At 40.4% G+C, this 27,283-nt stretch overlaps 1 protein-coding gene across 5 annotated transcripts in view; it reads right to left on the bottom strand.

Moving 5' to 3' along the window:
- Positions 1–27,283, bottom strand: part of ATP10B (ATPase phospholipid transporting 10B (putative)) — a 243,782-nt gene that overhangs the window by 14,886 nt on the left and 201,613 nt on the right. For all 5 annotated transcript variants that reach the window (XM_063643127.1, XM_063643129.1, XM_063643126.1 and 2 more), the window contains 6 exons: positions 22,866–23,187; positions 20,058–20,134; positions 18,659–18,784; positions 14,861–15,061; positions 13,276–13,356; positions 11,825–11,929 (listed from right to left, as the gene is read on the bottom strand). In XM_063643127.1, the coding sequence (XP_063499197.1) occupies positions 11,825–11,929; positions 13,276–13,356; positions 14,861–15,061; positions 18,659–18,784; positions 20,058–20,134; positions 22,866–23,187 (912 nt within the window). The remainder of the gene's footprint in view (positions 1–11,824; positions 11,930–13,275; positions 13,357–14,860; positions 15,062–18,658; positions 18,785–20,057; positions 20,135–22,865; positions 23,188–27,283) is intronic.

Below are 27,283 nucleotides of genomic sequence, written 5' to 3'. Positions count from 1 at the left end.
TTTAAATTTCTAAGCTTGTTAGGTTTTATGTGGCTACCTGTTTATTGGTGGTTTCTAATTTAAATAACTTGTCAGAGTACATAAACTTTATGTTTTTTTTTTCTTTCAAATTCCTTTGTGATTTAGAATTGTCTCTCTGGTAAATGGTCTGTGTATGTTTGAAAAAATGTTATCTGTTTTGAGCAAAGTTTTATATATTAGATCAAACGTAATTTATTAAGTTTCTATACCCCTTCTATTTTTTTGTCTATTTGATCTATACCAGTTTCTTATAGAGTTGTATGAAAATCTCAAACTATGATTGTGAATTTGTCCATTTCTTATTTTTGCTGGATGAAAAAAATCCAATCTGTAATTTTTTTAAAAGAAGAATTTAATCTACTTACATCTACTATGAGTACTGATGTATTTCAATTTAGTTAAACATCTCATTTTGCATTTTTTGTTTGCCATCTTTTTTTTGCTCTCATTTTTTTTTAAATTAAAATGCATTTTTTCATTATACTTTAAGTTCTGGGCTACATGTACAAAATGTGCAGGTTTGTTACATAGGCATACACGTGCCATGGTGGTTTGCTGCACCCATCAACCCATCTACATTAGGTATTTCTCCTAATGCTATCCCTCCCCTAGCACCACCTGACAGGCCCAAGTGTGTGATGTTGCCCTACCTGTGTCCATGTGTTCTCATTGTTCAACTCTCACTTATGAGTGAGAACATGCGGTATTTTTGGTTTTCTGTTCCTGTGTTAGTTTCCTGAGAATGATGGTTTCCAGCTTCATCCATGTCCCTTCAAAGGACATGAACTCATCCTTTTTTATGGTTGCATACTATTCCATGGTATATATATGTCACATTTTCTTTATCCAGTCTATCATCAGTGGGCATTTGGGTTGGTTCCAAGTCTTTGCTATTGTGAACAGTGCTGCAATAAACGTGTGTGCATGTGTCTTTATAGTAGAATGATTTACAATGCTTTGGGAATATACCCAGTAATGGGATTGTTGGGTCAAATGGTATGTCTGGTTCTAGATCCTTGAGGAATTACCACACTGTCTTCCACAATGGTTCAACTAGTTTACGGTCCCACCAACAGTGTAAAAGTGTTCCTATTTCTCCACATCTTCTCCAGCATCTGTTATTTCCTGACTTTTTAATGATTGCCATTCTAACTGGAGTGAGATGGTATTTCATTATGGTTTTGATTTGCATTTCTCTAATGACCAGTGATGATGAGCTATTTTCATGTTTGTTGGCCACATAAATGTCTTCTTTTGAGAAGTGTCTGTTCATATCCTTTGCCCACTTTTTGATGGGATTGTTTTTTCTTGTAAATTTAAGTTCCTTGTAGATTGTGGATATTAGCCCTTTGTCAGATGGATAGATTGCAAAAATTTTCTGTTCTGTAGGTTGCCTGTTCATTCTGATAATAGTTTCTTTTGCTGTGCAGAAGTTCTTTAATTAGATCCCATTGTCAATTTTGGCTCTTGTTGCCATTGCTTTTGGTGTTTTAGTCATAAAGTCTTTGCCCATGCCTATGTCCTGAATGGTATTGCCTAGGTTTTCTTCTAGGGTTTTTATGGTTTTAGGTCTAACGTTTAAGTCTTTAATCCATCTTGAGTGAATTTTTGTATAAGGTGTAAGGAAGGGGTCCAGTTTGTTTTCTGCATATGGCTAGCCAGTTTTCCCAACACCATTTATTAAATAGGGAATCCTTTCCCCATTACTTGTTTCTGTCAGATTTGTCAAAGATCAGATGGTTGTAGATGTGTGATGTGATTTCTGAGGCCTGTGTTCTGTTCCATTGGTCTATATATCTGTTTTGTACCAGTACCATGCTGTTTTGGTTACTGTAACCTTGTAGCATAGTTTGAAGTCAGGTAGCATGATGCCTCCAGCTTTGTGTTTTTTGCTTAGCATTGTCATGTCTATATGGGCTGTTTTGGTTCCATATGAAATTTAAAGTAGATTTTTCCAGTTCTGTGGAGAAAGTCAGTGGTAGCTTGATGGGGATAGCATTGATTCTATAAATTAATTTGGGCAGTATGGCCATTTTCACAATACTGATTCTTCCTATCCATGAGCACAGAATGTTTTTCCATTTGTTTGTGTCGTCTGTTATTTCTTTGACCAGTGGTTTGTAGTTCTCCTTGAAGACGTCCTTCACTTCCCTTGTTAGCTGTATTCCTAGGTATTTTATTGTTTTTGTAGCCATTGTGAATGGGAGAGTTCACTCATGATTTGGCTCTCCGTTTGTCTATTATTGGTGTATAGGAATGCTTGTGATTTTTGCACATTGATTTTTTATCCCAAGACTTTGCTGAAGTTGCTTATCAGCTTAAGATTTGGGGCTGAGACAATGGGGTTTTCCAGATATACAATCATGTTATCTGCAAAGAGAGACAATTTGACTTCCTCTTCTCCTATTTGAATATCCTTTATTACTTTCTCTTGCCTGATTTCCCTGGCCAGAACTTCCAATACTGTGTTGAATAGGAGTGGTGAGAGAGGGCAGCATCTTGTTTTGTGTTGGTATTCAAAGGGAATGTTTCCAGCTTTTGCCCATTCAGTATATTGGCTGTGGGTTTGTCATAAGTAGCTCTTATTATTTTGAGATATGTTCCATCAATACCTAGTTTATTGAGAGTTTTTAGCATTAAGAGGTGAATTTTATCGAAGGCCTTTTCTGCATCTATTGAGGTAATTGTGTGGCGTTTGTCATTGGTTCTGTTTATGTGATGGATTACATTTATTGTTTACGTGTGTTGAACCAGCCTTGCATCCCAGGGATGAAGCTGACTTGATTATGTTGGATAAGCTTTTTGATGTGCTGCTGGATTTGGTTTGCCAGTATTTTATTCAGGATTTTTGCATCAATGTTTAACAGGGATATTGGCCTGAAATTTTTTTTTGTTGTGTCTTTGCCAGGTTTTGGTATCAGGATGATGCTGGCCTCATAAAATGAGTTAGGGAGGAGTCCCTCTTTTTTTATTGTTTGGAATAGTTTCAGAAGAAATGATATCAGCTCCTCTTTGTACCTCTGGTAGAATTCGGCTGTGAATCTGTCTGGTCCTGGGCTTTCTTTGGTTGGTAGGCTATTAATTACTGCCTTAATTTCAGAACTTGTTATTGGTCTGTTCAGGGATTTGACTGCTTCCTGGTTTAGTCCTGGAAGAGTGTATGTGTCCAGGAATTTATCTACTTCTTCTTGATTTTCCAGTACATTTGTGTAGAGGTGTTTATAGTATTCTATGATGGTAGTTTGTATTTCTGTGGGATCAGTGGTGATATCCCCTTTATCATTTTTTATTGTCTGTTTTATTTTTCTCTTATTAGTCTGGCTAGTGGTCTATTTTGTTAATCTTTTCAAAACACCAGTTCCTGGATTCATTGATTTTTTTTTTTTTTTGAAGAGTTTTTTGTGTCTCTATTTCCTTCAGTTCTGCTCTGATCTTAGTTATTTCTTGTTTTCTGCTAGCCTTTGAATTTGTTTGCTTTTGCTTCTCTAGTTCTTTTAATTGTGATGTTAGGGTGTTGATTTTAGATCTTTCCCACTTTCTCCTCCGGGCATTTAGTGCTTTAAATGTCCCTCTAAACACTGCTTTAGCTGTGTCCAGAGATTCTGGTACGTTGTGTCTTTGTTCTCATTGGTTTCAAAGAACTTCTTTATTTCTGTCTTCATTTCATTATTTACCCAGTGGTCATTCAGGAGCAGGTTGTTCAGTTTCCATGTAGTTGTTCAGTTTCAAGTGAGTTTCTTAATGCCGAGTTCTAACTTGATTGTGCTGTGGTCTGAGAGACTGTTTGTTATGATTTCCATTCTTTCGTATTTGCTGAGGAGTGTTTTACTTCCAATTATGTGGTCAAGTTTAGAATAAGTGTGATGTGGTGCTGAGAAGAATGTATATTGTGTTGATTTGGGGTGTAGAGTTCTGTAGATGTCTATTAGGTCTGCTTAGTGCAGAGCTGAGTTCAAGTCCTGAATATTGTTAATTTTCTGTCTTGTTGATCTGTCTACTATCAACAGTGGGGTATTAAAGTCTCCCATTATTATTGTGTGGGAGTCTAAGTCTCTTTGCAGGTCTCTAAGAACTTGATTTATGAATCTGGGTGCCCTGTATTGAGTGCATATATATTTAGGATAGTTAGCCCTTCTTGTTGCATTGATCCCTTTACAATTATGTAATACCCTTCTTTGTCTTTTTTGATCTTTGTTGGTTTAAAGTCTGTTTTATCAGAGACTAGGATTGCAACCCTGCTTTGCTTTCCATTTGCTTGGTAAGTATTCCTCCATCCCTTTATTTTGAGCCTATGTGTGTCTTTGCATGTGAGATGGGTGTCCTGAATACCGCACACCAATGGGTCTTGACTCCTTATCCAGTTTGCCAGTCTGTGTCTTTTAATTGGAGCATTTAGCCCATTTACATTTAAGGTTAATATTGTTATGTGTGAATTTGATCCTGTTGTGATGTTAACTGGTTATTTTGCCCACTAATTGATGCAGTTTCTTCATAGTGTCAATGGTCTTTACAATTTGGTATGTTTTTGCAGTAGCTGCTACTGGTTTTTCCTTTCCATACTTAGTGCTTCCTTCAGGAGCTCTTGTAAGGTAGGCCTGGTGGTGACAAAATCTCTCATCATTTGCTTGTCTGTAAAGGATTTTATTTCTCCTTTGCTTATGAAGCTTAGTTTGGCTGGATATGAAATTCTGGATTGAAAATTCTTTAAAAGTGTTGAATATTGGCCCCCACTCTCTTCTGGCTTGTAGGAGTTTTGCAGAGAGACCTGCTGTTAATCCGATGGACTTCTCTTTGTGGGTAACCCAACCTTTCTCTCTGGCTGCCCTTAATATTTTTTCCTTCATTTCAACCTTGGTGAATCTGACAATTATGTGTCTTGGCCTGTCTTGCTAGGTTGGAGAAGTTCTCCTGGATAACATCCTGAAGAGTGTTTTCCAAGTTGGTTCCATTCTCCCCATCACTTTCAGGTACACCAATCAAATATAGGTTTGGTCTTTTCACATAGTCCCATATTTCTTGGAGGCTTTGTTCATTCCTTTCCATTTTTCTCTAATCTTCGCGCTTTATTTCATTAAGTTTATCTTCAATCTCTGATATCCTTTCTTCCACTTCATCGATTCAGCTATTGATACTTGTGTATGCTTCACGAAGTTCCCATACTGTGTTTGTCAGCTCCATTAGGTCATTTATGTTCTTCTCTAAACTGGTTGTTTTAGTTAGCCATTCCTCTAATCTTTTCTCAAGGTTCTTAGCTTCCTTGCATTGCATTAGAACATGCTCCTTTAGCTTGGAGGTGTTTGTTATTACCCACCTTCTGAAGCCTACTTCTGTCAGTTCATCAAACTCATTCTCCAACCAGTTTTATTCCCTTGCTGGTGAGGAGTTGTGATCCTTTGGAGGAGAAATGGCATTCTGATTTTTGGAATTTCCAGCCTTTTTGTGCTGTTTTTTTTTCTCATCTTCATGGATTTATCTACCTTTGGGTCTTTGATGTTAGTGAACTTCAGATGGGGTTTCCGTGTGGACTTTTTTTTGTTGGTGTTGATGCTATTCCTTTCTGTTTGTTAGTTTCCTTCTAACAGTCAGGCCTGTCTGCTGGAGTTTGCTGGAGGTCCACTCCAGACCCTGTTTGCCTGGGTATCACCAGCAGAGGCTGCAGAACAGCAAAGATTGCTGCCTGTTCCTTCCTCTGGAAGCTTCATCCCAGAGGGGCACCTACCAGATGTCAGCCAGAGCTCTCCTGTATGAGGTGTCTCCCAATCAGGAAGCACAGTGGTCAGGGACCCACTGGAGGAGGCAATTTGTCCCTTAGCAGAGCTCGAGCGCTGTGCTTCAGAGCTGGCAGTCAGGAACGTTTAAGTCTGCTGAAGCTGTGCCTACAGCCACCCCTACCCCTAGGTGCTCTGTCCCAGGAAGAGGGGAGTTTTATCTATAAGCCTCTGACTGGAGCTGCTGCCTTTCTTTCAGAGATGCGCCACCCAGAGAGGAGGAATCTAGAGAGGCAGTCTAGCTACAGAAGCTTTGAGGTGCTGTAGTGGGCTCTGCCCAGTTCAAATTTCCTGGTGGCTTTGTTTACACTATGAGGGGAAAACCGCCTACTGAAGCCTCAGTAATAGTGAATACCCCTCTCCCAACCAAGCTGGAGTGTACCAGGTCAACTTCAGACTGCTGTGCTCGCAGCGAGAATTTCAAGCCAGTGGATCTTAGCTTACTGGGCTCCTTGGGGGTGGGATCTGCTGAACTAGACCACTTGGCTCCCTGGCTTCAGCCCCCTTTCCAGGGGAGTGAACAGTTCTATCTCTCTGGCATTCCAGGCACCACTGGGGTATGAAAAAAAAAACAAAACCACTCCTGCAGCTAGCTTGGTGTCTGCCCAAACGGCCACCCAGTTTTGTGATTGAAACCCAGGGCCATGGTGATGTAGGCACCCGAGAGAATCTCCTGGTCTGTGGGTTGGGAAGACCATGGGAAAAGTGTAGTATCTGGGCGGGAGTGGACTGTTCCTCATGGCTTCTCATGGCTTCCCTTGGCTAGGGCAAGGAGTTCCCCAACCCCTTGTGCTTTCCGGGTGAGGCAATGCCCCACTCTACTTTGGCTTGCTCTCCGTGGGCTGCAACCACTGTCTAAGCACTCCCAGTGAGATGAGCTGGGTACCTCAGTTGGAAATGTGGAAATCACCCACCTTCTGTGTTGATCTTGCTGGGAACTGTAGGCTGGAGCTGTTCCTCCTATTTGGCCATCTCACCAGCCACCCCTGCTCTCATTTTTTCATCTTTCCTACATCTGCAGAATTGACAGTTTTCTAGATTTTTTTCTCTTTCCCTTTTAGTGATTAATCTTAAGATACTAAAAAAAGTGAACTCTTATGGAAAAATGTATAGTTAAATGTGTATTTTTATTCTTCTATCCACTATGAAGGCTTTAGCATAAATTACCTACCTATTGAATAGCCCTTCTTTATGTTGTATCTTATAGTTTTAGCTTTTGTTTATGTTCTTGCAGAAGTATGTTCCTTTTTTTGGGAGGGCCTATGGGTAGTTAACCTTATAGAGTTTATTTGAAAATAGGACTTATTTTGCCTTACTCTTAATAGTGTAGCTTTTCTAGTTTTATTTTCTCCTTCAGGTTTTTTTGAAGATAATTACTGCATTGTCTCCTGGCTTTTATTGTTTGGTCACCAGCGTAGCTGTTGCTTTTCAAGTAATCTGTCTATAGTCTCTGGCAGACTTAAGGGCTGCCTCTGTATCTTTTATATTATACAATTTAATTATGATATATCCAGGCAATACATCCAGAGTTTTGATAAATTCTCATTCTCAATGACAATTTCTTCAAATATTGCTTCTCCATCATTCTTTTTTCCTCCTGAGATTCCTATTTAGAGGCTGAAGCCATTTGTTCTAGTCACCATTTCCTCTTAATTATTTTTCATATTTGTGTATCATTCTGGATAAGCTCCCAAAACTACATTTCAATTTGGCAGTTTATTTTTTGCCAGTGTCTGATCTAGAGCGGATCCTACAAATTGTAGTCTTAATTTCAATGACAATATTTTATTTTCAAGAATTCTAAATGTTTCATTAGCTTGGTGGTTTCTAGTATCAAACAGCTTCTGATAAAACTATACTTTCTTGGGAGGCTGAGGCCGGCGGATCACGAGGTCAGGAGATTGAGACCATCTTGGCTAACACGTTGAAACCCTGTCTCTACTAAAATTACAAAAAATTAGCTGGGCATGGTGGCACGTGCCATAGTCCCAGCTACTCAGGAGGCTGAGGCAGAAGAATCTCTTGAACCCAGGAGGCGGAGGTGCAATGAGCCAAGATGGTGCCACTGCACTCCGGCCTGGATGACAGAGCGAGACTTCATCTCCAAAAACAAACAAACAAACCAAAAACTATACCTCCAAACAGCTTGCCATTGTTATCTTTTCTTTAGATTTCTTTCTTGAGTAGGAGAATTTTAGACCCAGCAGTAGATGGGGTTCCAGTCTGCCCTACCCCACACCATGATCTGTGTCCTGTCCCAGTTCCCAGAAAGTCTGCAGTTTGAGCCTTCCCAGTGCCTTCTCTTCCTCTTTATTTCCTCATTGTATTGCAGCCTCTTCTGGTGTTTCTGGCCCATGAAGAAATTTGTCCTGTACTTAAGCCTGGCTATGCCTTTTTTTGTCTTATCACTTCGTTCTGTCATTGGCACACATTGGAGCAGAGGATTTTTAAAAACTTTTACTTTCAGTCCCGGGATACATGTACAGAACATGCAAGTTTGTTACATAGGTATACATGTGCCACGGTGGTTTGCTGTATCTATCAACCTGTCATCTAGGTTTTAAGCCCTGCATTCATTAGGTATTTGTCCTAATGCTCTCCCTCCACTTGTTCCCCACCTCCTGACAGTCCCCAGTGTGTGTTGTTCCCCTCCCTGTGTCCATGTGTTCTCATTGTTGAACTCCCAATTATCAGTGAGAACATGTGGTGTTTGGTTTTCTGTTCCTGTGTTAGTTTGCTGAGGACAATGGCTTCCAGCTTCATCTATGTCCCTGCAAAAGACATGATCTCATTCTTTTTTATGGCTGCATAGTATTCTATGGTGGGTGTGTGTACCACATTTTCTTTATCCTATCTGTCACTGGGCATTTGAGTTGGTTCCATGTCTTTGCTATTGTAAATAGTGCTGCAATAAACGTTTGTATGCATGTGTCTTTATAGTAGAATGATTTATAATGCTTTGGGTATATCCCCAGTAATGGGATTGCTGGGTCAAATGGTATTTCTGGTTCTAGATCCTTGAGGAATCACCACACTATCTTCCATAATGGTTGAACTAATTTACATTCCCACCAACAGTGTAAAAGCGTTCTTATTTCTCCACTGCCTCACCATGTACTGTTTCTTGACTTTTTAATAATAGCCATTCTGACTGGTGTAAGATGGTATCTCATTATGATTTTGATTTGCATTTCTCTAATGATCAGGGATGTTGAGCTTTTTTTCATGTTTTTTGGCCACATAAATGTCATCTTTTGAGAAGTATGTGTTCATATCCTTTGCCCACTTTTTGATGGGGTTTTTTCTTGTAAATTTGTGGAAGTTCCTTGTAGATTCTAGATATTAGCCCTTTGTCAGATGGTTAGATTGCAAAAATTTTCTCCCATTCTGTAGATTGCCTTTTCACTCTGATGATAGTTTCTTTTGATGCGCAGAAGCTCTTTAGTCAATTTTCATTTTTGTTGCAATTGCTTTTGGTGTTTTTGTCATGAAATCTTTGCCTATGCCTATGTCTTGAATGGTATTGCCTAGGTTTTCTTCTAGGGCTTTTATGGTTTTGGGTTTTATGTTTAAGTCTTTAATCCATCTTGAGTTAATTTTTGTATAAGGTGTAAGGAAGGGGTCCAGTTTGTGTTCTGCATATGGATAACCAGTTTTCCCAGTACCATTTATTAAATAGGGAATCTTTTCCCCATTGCTAGTGTTTGTCTGGTTTGTTGAAGATCAGATGGTTGTAGATGTGTGGTGTTATTTGAGGTCTCTGCTCTGTTCCATTGGTGTATATGTCTGTTTTGGTTATTGCAGCCTTGTAGTAGTTTGAAGTCAGGTAGCATGGTGCCTCCAGTTTTGTTCTGTTTACTTAGGATTGTCTTGGGTATATGAGCTCCTTTTTGGTTTCATATGAAATTTAAAGTAGATTTTTCTAATTCTGTGAATAATGTTGATGGTAGTTTGGGAATAGCACTGAATCTATAAATTACTTTGGGCAGTATGGCCATTTTCACAATATTGATTCTTCCTATCCATGAGCATGGAATGTTTTTCCATTTGTCTGTGTCCTCTTTTATTTCCTTGACCAGTGGTTTGTAGTTCTCCTTGAAGAGGTCCTTCACTTCTACTGTTAGCTGTATTCCTAGGTATTTTATTCTCTTTGTAGCAATTGTGATTGGAAGTTAATTCATGATTTGGTGCTCTGTTTGTCTATTGTTGGTGTATAGGAATGCTTATGATTTTTGTACATTGATTTTCTATCCTAAGACTTTGCTGAAGTTGCTCATCAGCTTAAGGAGTTTTTGGGCTGAGATAGCTTTTTTTTTTTTTTTTTTCTTTTGAGACGGAGTCTTGCTCCATAGCCCAGGCTGGAGTGTAGTGGCACAATCTTGGCTCACTGCAACCTCTGTCTCTCAGGTCCCAGTTTAAGCAATTCTCCTGCTTCAGCCTCCCGAGCTCCTGAGTAGCTGGGATTACGGGCACATGCCATCATGCCCAGCTAATTTTTGTATTTTTAGTAGAGATGGGGTTTCACCATGTTGGCCAGGCTGGTCTTGAACTCCTGACCTTGTGATCTGCCCACCTCGGCCTCCCAAAGTGCTGGGATTACAGACATGAGCCACCGCGCCTGCCCCGAAAATGGGGTTTTCTAAATATACAATCATGTCATCTGTAAACAGACAATTTTACTTCTCTCTATTTGAATACCCTTTATTTCTTTCTCATGCTCGATTGCCCTGGCCAGAACTTCAATACTATGTTGAATAGGAGAAGGGGGTTTTCAAAATGAGAACTCCATGATCCAAAACTACCTTTGAGTGGCTCTTATCAGCCACTGCCCAGCTGGTTATGGCCTGCTTTAGCTCGTGATGGTGGTGGTGGGAGGTTGGGGTGGACAGTTCCATTGCAGAATGTAGGAACATGCTGAGCCTACTTGGGGCTATTTTCCAAAGTTTTAACGCTTGTACTTCCAGAAAGCCATTTGAGCTTGGCTAAGGACAAATCTTTCTGTAAAGTGTTCCCCGTGTACCATTCAATCTTACCTACTTACACTATTAGCATGGATGTTAAAGGCTCACATTAAACTGCCAGGGTTCAAAACTTGCTTCTGTCTTGCACTGCTTGGGGGCAAGTTAAACCTTATTGCATCTACCATATTTCTAAATCTGTAAAATGGGAATATAAAAACACCTAACACAAAGGGCTCTAGAGGTTAAATAATACATGCTAATCATGTAGAGAGACACTTGGTGTAGAATTGTAAGCTATTAGTTTTTATAGTTATTACTGACAAGAGGAATCTAATCAGAAAGGTGACATTGCCTTCTTAGATATCAAAATGTGATATTTGGATATGCTTGAGATATGGTTACCTGGAGGCACGTTTCTAATCATTCACCCTAAAATTAAATGGGGAGAATTCCTCCCTAACACAGCCTCAGGTATGTATGGTCAATGTTTTCCTTGAACTTGTTTTGTTTTTTTGAGATGGAGTCTCACTCTGTCACCCAGGCTGGAGTGTGGTGGCATGATCTTGGCTCACTGCAACCTCCGCCTCCCACGTTCAAGCAATTTTCCTGCCTCAGCCTCCCGAGTAGCTGTGACCACAGGCACCTGCTACCACACCCAGCTAATTTTTTTATTTTTAGTAGAGATAGGATTTCACCATGTTGGCCAGGCTGGTCTCAAATTTCTGACCTCAGGTGATCTGTCCACCTCGGCCTCCCAAAGTGCTGGGATTACAGGCATAAGCCACTATGCCTGGCCATACCCCTGAACTTTTTATCAATTATCTATTTTTGCAACTAATTATCTCATTGTTTTATATATGTTAGTTTTAACATCCTGGCTAGATGAAAAGCAAGTTGACGCCAGAATTTTATCTTTTTCACCCCTTTCATCTCTGTACAGGTAGGAGATAGGTAGGAGCTTAGTGTGTATTTATTGAGTGGATTGATAACACAGAATGAAACAATTCAGAAATTTGAGTATAGTCAATGGACAGGAGCACAATTTTGAAGCCAAAGGGGCTCTGGGACACTTACCCATGTCTTCATTTCCATTGCCTGGTGCAAAAGGATTGTGGTGAGGGAGATGGTGTTGATTGGTGTCCCAAAGGTAAAGACGTCTATATCAGAGCCCTTATAGGTCTGCAGAGGAGGAACAGACAGGCATTGTCAGGTATGTCTGTGGACTTAAAACTTTGGCTTTGACACAGTGATTATAAAGCATCAGTGAAGGCAGTTGTCAATGAAGAAGGAGGTACCCAGCTGCCATCCGTGTGGTACTGATCCGAGGAACAGGTCAAGATAAGAAAGGAATTGATAGGACTCATTCAGAAATGGTGTTTGCAGGAGTAAGCCAAGATGGGGATTGTGAAACCATTGTGGAATGAATGAAGAAAGAATTCATTGAGAGCCCATCAGACACTATGCTAACAGCTGAGGATACTTCTGTGTTTGCCTACAATGAGTTTAGTCTATTAGGCAGGGCGGATGTGGTACAATTTAAGGAAGTAAGTGCTATAATAGAGGCAAGTACAAGGTACCCTGGGAACACAGAAGAGAGGAGATATTAGCTGAGACCAGAATAAGAGGAGTTAATCACTTGGAAAGAGAGGGTAAATGTAGTTCCAGCAAAGGTCAGAACTGAGGGTGAACACAGATGGTTTGTAGAACTTCTGTTGAGCATATTCAAGGGCAAAAGATATAGCAGGAAAGCCAAGCAGAGGCCTGGCCAGGGAGGGTATTGTAAGCCAGGAAATTCAAGCAAAGCACAAGATCCCTGCCTCCCCTAACCCCCATCATCTTGCTAGTTATGAAAGAATATGAGCTCAGAGGTTGGATAAGCAACAGTGTTTACCTGGTGGCAATTGCTTCCCATTCTGTACCCTGTGTCCAGGAAGAAGACATATATTGTTTGCTACCTAAATTCTCACTATTTAAACTGAGGAATCAAACTGAGATTGGGCTGGTATCCCTTGCTATCTGCATTCTTGCTACTTTTTTCAGATAATGTAGTATCTCATTATCGGAACTTGCTGCCTCTGAAGGCTAGCTTCCTTGACCTTCAAAGCACAGGTATATATAAAAATCAAGGGTAGTAAATTCAAATACCTTCAGTGTTCAAGCAGGAAACAGTTAATGAGTAAAGATAGCCGGGTGTAAGACAAAAGGCGAGTGGTAGAGACTAAGGCAAATTGGAGAACATGCTCACAAGGTGAGCCCGGCTGCAAAGTCAAGTCCAGATTTTTGCTATGAGGGAAAAAATGACCCAGTATAAATATAGCTTTCAGTTTTTCAAGAGCCTGCAGAAATCAAAATGTTTGGGTAGTGTTTGACTTTTCAAACACCTTGGTTGGATGTAACCTGCAGGCTACCTGTTTGAGCCTCTGCTCTAAAGTGTTCAGAAGGACACTACTAGTCTGGAACTTTACATAAAAAGGACCAGTTCTTCTCTGCAATTTATGTGGTTAGAATGGGACTATATGACTTACCAGGTAAGGGATAAAGAAACAGATGAGGCTCTGGTAGAATGCATCCACCATAGAAATCCAGAAAGTCGACAGGTTATAGCACTGCCAGGAGAGAACACACCAATAATTATCACCCTTATAGCAAGCCTCTATTCTTTGCAAGTAACTTTCTTGCATGTGACTGTGACAGACAACCAGATGCTTACAGTGCCTCTTGTATTTGTGGTAGTAGAATGGAGTAATTAGGAGCGTAGACTTGGGGGTGACAGACTTCAGTTCAACTAACTGTGTGACCTTGTGAAAATTACTAAACTGTGCGGAGAACTAATTTCTTCTTCCATGAAATGTGGGCAAAAATAACACAGCCTATCTCCTTGGGGTTCAAGAGGACTAAATGCAATCGTGCCTTAGTACCTAGTAAGTACTCAGGCCTTAGTGCCTAGCCAAGTACTCAGTTATTCATTGTTATCACTCATTAGTTCTTTTGCTAGTGTTGCTACAAACTTGGCAAGTGTAAAGATTCTAAAGTTTCTGAGTGGCATCTGAGAGATCTCAATCATAGCCCAAATCACAGGTTCCCAAGTTTCTGAAGTTCAACGGCTCCAGAAACAAGGCTTCTCAGGCATCAATCTTTGTGCCTTCCCCGGGAAAAGTGAAACCTTTACAGTTTTGGGGTCTTGCTTTATTAACTTCTTTTAGACACTCAAGGAATTTGCTATGCAGTCAGCATGTTGATGGGAAGGGTAAACTTAGAAAAGCCCAAGATGAACACACGCTCCTACCAAGCCCCCTTCATGTGGACTGCTTGGGCTTCTGTGTTGCTCTCTCCTCTTGTCTTTGGGTTACAACTGGGCTTGCTGTTAGTCTATAAATAATTGCCAGATCTCAAACACCACAGCTGGCTTTGCCCTTCTTTCCTCCAGGTGCAAGATACTCTCTGGCGCTGCAAAGTCCCTCTTCCCAGAGCTCCCTCTTCGAGGCATCCAGGGTCCCTTGATCCAGCTTCTTGCTGGTGCTGGGAGTGCATGCTGTCTGATTTCTCCAAATCGTTCAGGGCTGCAGTGTGGCCTCTCTGGGCCTCCTAGGATGCCACCTGATGGCTTCTCAGGCCTGCCTTAGTCTATTTGATACCAGCAAGTTCTAAAGCACATGTAATTTTGAGTTCTAAGTTTTGCCTTCCCTAATATGAAATAGAACCATTGTATACTTACCCAGTGAAAAGCAAAGTAGCTATAAATCCCAAGGGTTCTCAAACTGCACTTTGGGGATTCTATAGATGCATCTCAGAGCTTGGAGGGGCCCGCTGAAAGGTATAGAATCCTTCTGCATGCCTCTTCCCCTTCGACTAGGGCAGTCCCATATTAATGTGTGATATAATTAAGAAATAATTAAAAATACCCACTAGTCTGGCCCAACACCCTCAATAGCAAATGGAAAACAGGTCAGGAAAGGAGAGAGGAGTTACTCAAAGTAAATGATGGAACAGTGGTCAGAGTGCAGGCTCCTGACCCCAGCATACAGCTCTTTCTCTGATGCCTCCAGAGAAGGAGGGTAGAGGTCAGTAAGAAGCTGAAGTCACCACCCTTTGGCTGCCTGATCCCCTTACCTCAGAGTTCTGGCCACTCTTGTATAGCTCAGGCAATGCCAGGAGTGTTTCTGCAGAGATGTCTTTGTCAAGGACTCCAAAGACGAGAGGAGGCAAGGAGGTAAAGAAGAGATTGAAGAATATCATCTGCCAGTAATCAATCATGGTGGAGCTGGAGAAACCACAGAAGAACTGATACCAGAAGAGCAGGTTGACATAGCACTGCAGGCAAAGAGCATGGCCTTGTGAGTGGGACTCCATGTGCAGCCAGTCACCAGCTCCTGCTTGGGACCTGCTGGAGTGGCAGTTTCCTCATTTATAATACACAGGGTTAGGTAAGGATGAGAGATAATTCTAATCCTCGGAGCAGTAGCTACCGCTGTTACTACTACTACTATTGCTACTAACATTCTTCAGGACCTGAAGGAAATTCCACCAACTTGTTTAAGGGGAGTGGACAGTAAGTCTTCACTTAACATTGCCAATAGGTTCTTAGAAACTGCAACTTAAAGCAAAATAACGTATGGCAAGCCCCGGAATAACATTGCTTAATTCAACATCACAGTTTCTAGGAACCTACTGATGACATTAAGTGAGGAATTACTGTACTATGATGGTTAAAAGTACAGATTTTGGAGGCAGACAGGCCTGGTTTTGAATCCCCAGTTCTGTCACTTACTAGCTGTGTGACCTTGGACAAACGACTTAACCTTTCTGAACATCATTTTATCATCTGTCAGCTGGGAATAGTAGTACTTAGACCAATGGCATGTGAAATATGAATGGCAGTGGAGTGGTAATAGAAAGGGATGTCACTGATAAAGGGGTAATAGAAAGATTGAACCATGAGCAGGACACCTGGTAGGACGGTGACCTCGTGAGAAGGTTGACTTCACTATACTTTCCTAATGGTCATGCAGCTCAGAAGGGTGAATGAGAAAATCTGCCTAAATGTTGTTCTTTTTTTTTCTAAAGCTCTTTCTCACTCAAGATCTCCTCTCTTGTGGGTGGGCTGGGTCACTGTTATTGTCTACCATATTGCGATATGGTTTGGTGATTTGACCAAGGTTATACATATAAGCAGCTCGTCCTGGAGTTAGAACTAGAACTTCTCAGTTATGTGGGGCTGAGGCACAGAGATGTGAAGGTCTTGCAAGAAATCATTCAGCAGGTTTGTGTTCAAGCTGTAACTCCTATTTCTGGACTGCTGGGTCAATGTTATTTTGGAGGGGCTCTCTATTTTAACAAACATATTGCCACTAGTAGTAACATCAGTTATAAAATTTGACCTTCTATGTGTGCCAGGAGTGAGATATACATCAGTATATTAGCATATAGTACTTCATTGGATGTGCAATACACACTATAGATTGTCCTAACAACCTTGCAAGGTTAGTATTGCTAATAGTAGTACTATGTTATTGTACTGATATATCACATGTCGATATTAACAATAATATTAACATTATTAGGCCCACTCTACAGATGAAGAATCCCAGGTTCTGACATACTGTTGCCCCCTGCCCAAATTCAGAGCTAGAGAGTGGTACAATCAGCATCTGAATTTTCACAGTTCTAACTACCTCTAAACTTTCTCAGTCCTATCTTTGGCTTATACGATTACACTTTTCTAGACATATACAGCCTGCAAAGCTGAAAATATTTATTATCCAGCTCTTTGAAGAAAAAGCTTCCTGAGACCTAATGTAGACAGCCTCACACGGGCCATGATTGGCTTGATTCCTGCTCTATACCCATTGCTCAGCCCTGTTCCCGACACACCGCAGACATTCAATTGTTATTTGAATCAATGTAGTTAATCTTAGCTCTATGCTAACACCCATCCTGGAGTTTTAACGTTACAGGGTGCTTCTTTCCTCCTGAAGCCCTGGTAAGATGTTGTTTTTCACTTCTGCCTAACTGGAATCTTTGTACCTTGCAGGGAGTGCATTGAACTCCATGGCAGCATTGCTGAGATTGGATGCCTGCTCTTTCTCTCAAGAAGCTACAGTGCAGTAATTAATTCATTGTTCAAATTTCAGAGCAGGCTAGGTTTTAATCCCCTCTGAAATTGGGTTCGGATGTGGAAGTCATAGTTCTCCACCTTCTAATTGCAACAGGGAGATAATGCGGCATCAGTATCGCAATTTTGAGCATGGCATTGGGCTGGAAATAAATATCATTTAAGCTTTGAAAGCGTGGCTTCTTGGAAACGTTTTCTTTCCTATTTCACAAATTTAGTGCAGAGAAGAGGCTGTGCTTATTCAAAAGAATTATTCCTTGAGCTGCCAAAAAAATTAAACAGGAGCATTTTGAATTCTAAGTAAACAGTCTTTCACTCTGAGTTTCAAGTCAGATGGAGTGACTTGTTTGCGTAGACTTGCTGAGATAATATTACCATCAAGTTGATTAAATTTACATTACTTTTTGTCATGCTGTTTATCTACATACACATTGAACTTTGCACAGAAAGTCATTCCTGAGCAAGGGTGACTGTGTCAGAGTCTGAAAGAAAGACTGGAGCAAGAGGAAAAAAAATGCAATTTTGTAGCTACTACCTGGCTAATGTTTCTCTTCCATCACCTTGGTCTTAATCCTCCCCTTTTACTTATGCAAAGATGAGTCATTCTGTTTGGAAGATCTTGGGGTTTATTAAAAGCCTTTGAACTAGATAATGAAAAACTCTGTCTTTTGTTCCCTCCATTAGTATAGCAATGTTCTGACTTCTTCCTATACCCATTGTTAATAAAGGGCTTTTCAAACAAGAGTCTTCTGACCGTTTTAATACCTCAGTTGGTATGTGTTTGCTTTGGGCCCTCATCAACAAGACAGAAGCCAACCTAGTTTTTAGGAGACACAACTTATTGTTTGTATTTTTATAGGGCTATATGCTTTTCAGAGCTCTGACACTGAGGCCTCTTGACACAGAATTATAGTTTCCTCATATTATTGATGAAAAGATTAATTAATCTCTGTGAGCTTCAGTTTCTTCAAGGTCATACAGCATGTTGGAGTCAGGTAAGACTACCCAGACAACCTCTGCACCTCAAACATCTTTGCCAAGTAGATATTTTATTTAGTATCCTGCCCTCCAGGAAATCCCTGAAAGCAAGCCCAGGGGCACTGAAGTGATATGCAAGTCCCGAGTTGATGCCATGGGCTCCAGCCTTATATTCTGTGAGGTACTTTTCACCTTCACTCTCCCAAGGCATGGGGTATAGCTCTTATACTGAGCTGGCTCTATATAGAGAGGAAATCTAAGATACAGGTCAGACTAGCTCTTCAAATCCTTCTTTGTTACAATAAGAAAATCTCATTTATGAGACTTAACTCCAAGAGTAATGACAGCAACAATAACAACAAAAAATGGCTAACTTTATAGATGATTATGATATGCTAATCACTTTATATACAAGTTCTCTTTTAGTCCTCATAGCAAATATATGAGAAAGGTACTATTACCACCCATTTTACAGATGGTGAAACTGAGATTTGGGGACATTATCACATATGGGCGTCTGGATTTGAACCCAATGTGTCTGACTCCAGAGTCTACACTTGTAGCTATTCATGCTGCCCTCTGTGTGCCAGGTGCTTTTCATACAGCATTGCCAATTCTCATAATAACTTCACAAAAATAGAAAGTGAAGAGTCTAGCTCAAGGTCACAGAGCTATTAAGGAACAGTTTCAAGATCCAACACTATGCCAGCCTGACTCCTTCCTTTAGGCTGAGGTGCTTTGCCCACTGCTACGGGGAGATCTGGCCCGGTGGCAAGGACTGCCAAGGCCCGGGTGGGAGGACGCCATAGGCTACTTACCACGTTCTTGTAGAGGTAGTACACCACCATCCTGGCCAGGCGCGAGTAACACCAGTGGCCATGCACGAGCAGCAGCTTCTTGAGATGCTTAAAGCGGGCGATGGCAAAGTCGCTGGACATGACAGCCTGAGAGGGGAGAGAAGACACATCAGCTTCCACCCATGGCTGCCAGTGCCCCAGAGGGACTCTCTCAAGGGCGTTGCTTTGGTCTAGGCCTGTGGCCAGCAGAGTCCTAAAGACCCCTTGTTGTGGTCACTCTTGGGTAGCTTTTTGGATTCTGACACCCCACCCTCCCTTCTGGGAAATCCAAACTTCTCTAGAATCCAAGGAGGGCAGATCAGAAGGGATCAGTGGTCTAGGCTGGCTCTTCATCTGTTTATCCAGCAAGCATTGACTGTGACCCAGTGTCAGGCACTGTGCTAGGGATGTGATGGTTAACCCGAGAGAAGGGGCTTCCATTCAAGCAATTTTCAATCCTCTGAACACCTTTCACCACCCCCTGAGACAGGCCATTGGCTCCATTCACAGGTGGAGCTAAGTGTCAGCTCTTCCTTTACCTGGAGCTGAAATAGGTCTTCTGCCCCTGGGATTACTCAGAACAAGACACAGTTTATAGTACTCTTTTAAAAACATGAACACTGAACATGCCTGTTTATAAATCCTGGTATAAATTTTGATCTAATTCCCTGTGCCTCAGTTTCCCCATCTAAAAAATGGAATAGCAATCCCTTACAGGGTGTGATGATTATTAAAATTCAATGAGATCCTAAATGTGAAGTGTCTAACACAAGCTTGCCCAACCTGCAGGTTGCATGTGGCCCAGGATGGCTTTGAATGTGGCCCAAAATTATGAGACTTTTTTTGCAATTTTTTTAAGTTCATCAGCTATTGTTAGTGTGTTTTATGTGTAGCCCAATACAATTCTTCTTCCAGTGTGGCCCAGGGAAGCCAAAAGATTGGATACCCCTGGTCTACAGATTGCTGGCATATAGGAGATATGCAAAGGGTAACATTTGAGAACTATTCTGCAGCGTCCCAGTCAATGCTCTCTATCCTCAAATTTAAGCAAATTTAAGCAGCGCCAAGTGTTTACACTGGTGGTGGAAATACAATTGTTAATGGCTGAAAACCCACAAAATGTCTGTTTAAATGGGAAAATTTAGCAGTCAAGTTAGTTTGCTTCTTTGAAGCTGAATTTTGACACTACGAAAGTGTACATTTGCAAAATGATTTCAAATGTCCTTATGATCTGTCATTGTTTATGGAGGGCATTGCAACTTTGGATGTGGGTGGAAGTTCTCAGGGAGAAGTTTCTCCAACACTCTGGAGATTTCCTTATATCTCAACTAAGGACCAAAGAAAGGAAGGGAGAAACAAGAACAGTTGCAGAGAACAATACCTGCATGCCTTCCTGTCCAGATATTCCAATTCCAATATCAGCAGCTTGAATCATGCTTACATCATTTGCTCCATCACCTGAAAGAAGAGAGGTCTTGAGGTGTCTTTATTTTTGGTCCAACTGCTCAGTGACAATGAGGTAGCTCTGAAGTGTCCCCAGTTATGTACAATTGAATCCTTTTAACATTACTCTAGTGCTATAGAAAGTCATTGCTATAGTACTTAGCTTGAGAGATGTCTTTTCTTCTTTGGACAATAAGTCCTACCATTTTCTTTACCATTCAACAAATATAGGAGTTACTAAGTGTCTTTTTTTCTAGGCACAGTGTTAGGTATTGGGGATATAATGGTAATCAAGAGACTTGGGCAGTTTTCAAAAAAAATGCCTTCACAAATGTTACAATGAACTTTACTGATGAGCAAATGGAGAATTTCAGCAACTTAGAGACTTGGCAAGGGTAATTCCACTAGAGAAAGGACCCAGGAGAAATGGAACTGAGATCTTTCAGATTCCAGGGCCAACACACTTCCCTCAGTCAAACTTGAAATACTGACCATATCAAGACAACTGGACAGTTTGGAGAGTGAAATCATCAGAAATTGTCAATGGTTTCCAAGGAGAGGGATGATATACTGTTTTGTTTCTCAGTGTAGAAAAATGAGATTGATTCATGTTTTTGAAATATATTTAGTCACACTGAGTTTCCATTCAATGAACTGAGTTGTTTCAGGAAACTGGAGGTAAGGCATAGACACACACACACACACACACGGTCTCCTTCTATACTAAGACTGTTCAAGATCTTTCCATGATGAAGAAAATGTTCTATATCTGCACTGTCCAATATAGAAACCAGTAGCCACATGTGTCTATGGAAATTTTGCTGGTGAAATTCGATTTAAATTTAAGTAGCCACAGATAGCTCTATACAGTGAGGCCTTCCCCAGAAGCCGAACTCTCCCCAGTGCTTTTTCTGTAAAGGGTCAGGTGGTAAATATTTTAGGCTTTGTGAGCCAAGAAGCAAAATTAAACAGTTATTGTTGCTGAAAGACTATTAATCCTTCATAAATTTTACATTGAAAAATAGAAAAATAATTCTTAGTATCCATACAAAAACATGCCATGGGTTGGATTCAGCCTGCAGGCCATAGTTTGCCAACCCTTGTTGTTGTAGACTATTCTGCCTTCATTCTTTTCCTGGCCCTACCTGTTTTCTAGTGGTTTCTCAGAATAAGCCACAATTAAATTTATATTATTATGATATAGAACATAAAATGGGAGGGAGAGAATAATTCTTCTAGTTATCTGATGACACATTTATTGGTCTTAAAAGTTTTGTCATAAGTAGCCTTTATTCTAAAATATTTTTTTCTTGATTGCATAGCAATGCATAATTTTAATCTTTCCCATGGCAAGACAAATCCAACCTTTAACCTCTTCTGTTAGTGAACCAGGAGAAGTAGAGGTGTGAAACCATGCTATTTCTCGTCACACTGGTTTTGTTTCTGGTGCTATGGGAGTGAAGCCAATATCTGACCTCAGAGAAAATCATTCTTGGGCTATTGCCTTCTGTGTGTCTGAATTTCTGAAGAGGACAATTCCAGGCATAAAAGTAGGATGTCGTTGCTAAATTTGTTCTCTGCTTTCTTTCTGCCCCACTCTTGTTATTCTCTACTGTTCTTACCTGAAAACCAGGAACAAAACCATCATGTTTAATAGGGTTTCTATTTGAAATGTCAGGAAAGAAAATCTTTTCCCATGCCTGTGTAGCAGGAGGAGAGGCTGGCACCATCTGTAAGAATATCTCTAAGAGAAGGCAATATTTACTATGTGCTTGGTATGTGCTGGGCAGGGGATCCAAAAGTGAATAAAGCTGACATCTATCTACTCCAGGAACTCATGGTATGCTGAGGAGGCCATCACAGAAGGTATGACAGTGCTTTGAGCTATAAGTACTCGGTGCTGTGGGAGCCCCCAGGGGAAAGCAAAGTTAGGTGGGATTGGAAGGAGTGTTTTACAGAGGAAATAACTTGTGCAAAGGCCCAGAAGTGAGAGAGGACAAGGCCCATGGAGAATGGTAAACAGTTTCATTTGTTGGAACATGGAAAGGCAAATGTTGGAGAAAGAAATGTGGCCACAATAAGAGATGCAGGTGAGGGTAACAGAAGATCACAAAGATTCTTTTAAACCAGGTTTGGTTGTTCCCGAAAGGTGTTAAATAAGTGCAGTTTTCATTTCTCTGTCCCAACATGATTAAAGTTTAGCCCCCTCTGAAAAATTCTTTATCAACCAATGCTAGCATCTATTGGTGATATGCTTTGTGCTGGCCTCTTATTTAGAAATAAACACACAAATTAATCATGAGACAGTACCAATCTTTAAAATCTCCCCACCAGCCATCAACACTCAGAATATCAAATCCCTAAACACCTGAAGTTGTGGCATGCATAAAGTATTAAAGGGAAAATGATCTGTATCCCAGAATTAAGATGGTCTGAGTATATATCATTAATGGCAACATTCTTGAGCTACCTGGATGCACTGAATTCAAGGCCCCTCTTGGTTTTGACCTCCATCTAAATCCCGATTTATCTTTAGCTGTCTTGCTAGTCCCAAGAACTTTGATGCACTGTCCCACTTCATCTCGTAGTTGCTGCATCTTGATTGTCATTTTGAACTCTCTCCCTCTAAGACAATGACTCACAGCCTAAGCATTCTGACTTTGAGACCTGACCTCCCACATCTGGTCCAGCCTTTCATCAGATCATCCCTGCCAAGGTGCCACCCGCATCTCAGTATGATGGGTACCTATGGAAAGGGTCATGACGCGCAACTTGTCTCGCACCAGCTTGACTATCATGCTCTTCTGGAGTGGCGTGGAGCGGCAGCACAGGACGGACCGACAATATTGGGTCAATTCCAGAAACTTCTTCTCTAGCTTTCCCTGGAAGATGGCATTCAATGTCTTCCCGTCGATGACCAATCCAGCTTCTGGAACCACAGCTTCTGAGGTGATGGATGGTGTCTTGGAAGTTAAGTGGAACCCAAAGAGCTTGCGGTCTGGCTTCTGTAGTTCATGAAATTGCTTTAGCTCTTCCAATGCACAATTGAGGATGGATTCGCAGGTCTCCTATAAAGAAGCATAATAATACAGTATTTGTAGCAACCTTGGAAATGCATGTTAACAATTTCACTTTATTCTTTAGTAAGATAGTCATAAAACTCTACTACCATAGAGATTATTTACAAGCTATTCTCCAATTTTTACATTTCTCTGCAATATTTGACATAACATCAAAGGAATATTAATTTGGAACCAAATTAACAGCCAAAATAGAAGACACTGCTTGTGAATGGGAGTGAAAATAGCTCAGCAAGATGGAGATAGATACAAGAATGGCATAAGATAATAAATAATACTAATATAATGGTAAATAATGACAATATGTCATGCTGGTATGGTGCTTTCTATTTCTCACAGGTCATTTAAGTTCCCCTTTGTTCCTCAGAACATTCCTGTGTGGTAGATAGGGTGTGTATTCCCGAGCTTAGAGATGAGGAGATTGAAATGAGATCTTTAATAACTCACCCAAGATCATCCAAACTTAGTAGTGGAGTCAGAATCATTACTACTTGAACTGTGGCTTCCTAATTGAAAAAAATACATTGTACCTGTGTTTATCAATTGTTGTATTCCATGAAGGGTGCTAAGAACTGTGGCATGAAGCATTGATCACATTGGTTTGAACGGACTATGGTTATGAAGGTCTTATTGATGGAAATAAACTTATTAATTTTTTTTCTGGTGTTTGCCTTGAAATATAGTGAGAAAGTATTTCCTTTTTCAATTTTTTCTTCCATTACATCAAAGATGGTCATATTTTGATTCAAATTTATTCTTGATATCAACTTCTCTGAACGTCACTTTTTAATAAAGTCATGGCAGAAAACAGCATTATTTTTATTATACTTTAAGTTCTAGGGTACATGTGCACAACGTGCAGGTTTGTTACATATCTATACATGTGCCATGTTGGTTTGCTTCACCCATTAACTCGTCATTTACATTAGGTATTTCTCCTAATGCTATCCCTCCTCCATCCCCCCACCCCACCACAGGCCCCGGTGTCTGATGTTCCCTGCCCTGTGTCCAGGTGTTTTCATTGTTCACCCCACCTATGAGTGAGAACATGCGGTGTTTGGTTTTCTGTCCTTGTGATAGTTTGCTCAGAATGATAGTTTCCAGCTTCATCCATGTCCCTACAAAGGACATGAACTCATCCTTTTTTATGGCTGCATAGTATTCCATGGTGTGTATGTGCCACATTCGCTTAATCCAGTCTATCATTGATGGACATTTGGGTTGGTTCCAAGTCTCTGCTATTGTGAATAGTGCCACAATAAACATACGTATGCATGTGTCTTTATAGTCTCACGATTTATAATGCTTTTGGGTATATACCCAGTAATGGGATGGCTGAGTCAAATGGTATTTCTAGTTCTAGATCCTTGAGGAATTGCCACACTGTCTTCCACAATGGTTGAACTAGTTTATATTCCCACCAATAGTGTAAAAGCATTCCAAATTCTCCACATCCTCTCTAGCACCTGTTGTTTCCTGACTTTTTAATGATCTCCATTCTAGCTGGTGTAAGATGGTATCTCATTGTGGTTTTGATTTGCATTTCTTTGATGGCCAGTGATGATGAGCATTTTTGCATGTGTCTGTTGGCTGCATAAATGTCTTCTTGTGAGACGTGTCTGTTCATATCCTTTGCCCACTTTTTGGTGGGGTTGATGTTTTTCTTGTAAATTTCTTTAAGTTCTTTGTAGATGCTGGATATTAGCCCTTTGTCAGATGGGTAGATTGCAAAAATTTTCTCCCATTCTGTAGGTTGCCTGTTCACTCTGATGGCAGTTTCTTTTGCTGTTCAGGAGCTCTTTAATTTAATTAGATCCTATTTGTCAATTTTGGCTTTTGTTGCCATTGCCTTTGGTGTTTTAGTCATGAAGTCTTTGCCCATGCCTTTGTCCTGAATGGCATTGCCTAGGTTTTCTTTTAGGGTTTTTATGGTTTTAGGTCTAACATTTAAGTCTTTAATTCATCTTGAATTAATTTTATCAATTTTAGTAGCATTGTTTTCTTCACATAGGTCTTCATTTTACAGTGTTTCTTCATCCATGGCAAGGGATGATGATTTTACATTTATTGAAGTGCTAAAAGTTTCTTCTAAAAATAATATTCAAAGTGAATCAAATTATTAAGTAAAGAAACAGTACAAGTCATATACAGATTTTGGAAAAAATTGTGAAAGCAGTTCTGAAGGGCCAGGGTTGGGGAACATTAATCTAGAGATTTCTGTCTGGGGGAAAATATCTGCCATAACTTTTTTTTTTTTTTTTTTTTTTTTTGAGGCAGAGTCTCACTCTGTCACCCAGGCTGGAGTGCAGTGGCATAATCTCGGCTCACTGCAACCTCTGCCTCCTGGGTTCAAGTGATTTTCGTGCCTCAGCCTCCCAAGTAACTGGGATTACCAGCATGCGCCACCATACCTAGCTAATTTTTATATTTTTAGTAAAGACATGGTTTCTCTATTTTGGCCAGGCTGGTCTTGAACTCCTGACCTCAAGTGATCCACCTGCCTTGGCCTCCAAAGTGCTGGGATTACAGGTGTGAGTCACTGCACTCTGCCCTGGCATAATTTATTTTGGAAAGAATAAAGACATAGTTTATTATTCCTGTGTCTACCTTTTAAGATGCTAAATTGAGTGTTGCAGGCACTAGAATATGCATCGAGACCAGAGGGGCCACAGGAAGCAGTTCTAGGAATGTATGCTTATACCAGAGGCACTTATCTGGAAAGAGATCAAAGTAGTCCTTTGGAAGCTGGGACTGGCACCAATTATATAAATTCCTCCAATATATGACTAAAGCAAGTCATTGGAGACATAAGCTTTAAAATTAAATCATCTCTGAATTTACTTATTTCCAGCTTTTAAAGTAGCACAATAATTACCACTCACTGAACATTTAGCATACCTCCTATACTGTGGTAGGAAGCCCCTAATATGGTGGTTCCCAGTGATCTCCACTTCCTGGTATTCATGCCCTTGTGTAATCTCCTTTTATTGACTGTGGTCTAGACCTAGAGACTCCTTTCTAATAAAGGGAATTCTGCAAAAAGTGATGGGATGTCACTTCCCATAATAGGTTATAAAAAGACAGTGGCTTCCAATTTGGTGCTCTTTCTCACTTTCTCTTGGATGATTAGCCCTGAGGAAACCCAGCTGCCATGTTGTATAGCAGCCCTGTGGAGAGGCCCACAGAGTGAGAAACTGAGGCCTGCTAACAGTCATGTAGGTGAACTTGGAAGCAGAACTCCTTCCCATGCCCAAACCACCCACCTGTTGAGCCTTCAGATGAGCCCACAGCCCTGACCAACAGCTTGAGTGCAACCTCAAGAGAGACCTTGAGCTAGGAGTGCCCAGGTAAGATGCTCCTGAACTCATAATCCACAGAAAACATAAGATAATACATGTCTGTTGTTTCAGCTCCTGAGGTTTGGAGTAATTTGTTATGTAGCAATAGATAATTAACATAGGTACTGTACTAAGTAAGTAGTTTTCTTCTGTGATCTTATTTAATCCTACCAGTAATCTGTGAAGTTAAAATTTTTTATCTGTTTTACAGATGAAGAGAATAGAAGTTCAAGAATGGTGTTTGAGCCATATTAAAACTTCAATATAGGTTGTTAATTATTAACAATATTGCAATAGCAATAATAGTGGTTTTAGTATTAGTTCCTATCTAATACTTTAGTTCCTTTTAATATTCCCTGACTGATGAACACTTCAGCGATTAGTTAGTAATTCTCCATCTTTGGGATAAGAATTCTGAGGTCTAGGTAGATCCCATAACTTGATTATTGCTTTAATACATCTAGCAAAGAGATAATAATCCTAAATCAATTTATAGTGACTTAGGCAAATTAAAAACCTTGGAGGAAATATCCATGGGATATGTAACTACATTAAACCAGGGTTTAAATAAGTCTAAGACTTAGAATGTATTTCCCCACTTTCTGGCTTAACATATTATTTTTCATCCCAAGTAAAGAGATGAAAAGACTAATCTTACAGGTTTAGTGAGTCCAAGGGTGTAGGCATGGCTGAGGATTCAGGCACTATCCTGGAGGATACTGGACAGAAAGAATCATCACTGACTG

This window comes from Symphalangus syndactylus, chromosome 7 (genome assembly GCF_028878055.3).
Source record: "Symphalangus syndactylus isolate Jambi chromosome 7, NHGRI_mSymSyn1-v2.1_pri, whole genome shotgun sequence".
Classification (NCBI taxonomy): domain Eukaryota; kingdom Metazoa; phylum Chordata; class Mammalia; order Primates; family Hylobatidae; genus Symphalangus; species Symphalangus syndactylus.
The sequence above is the reverse complement of the archived record's forward strand: the minus strand, read 5'-3'. Positions and strand labels throughout refer to the sequence as shown.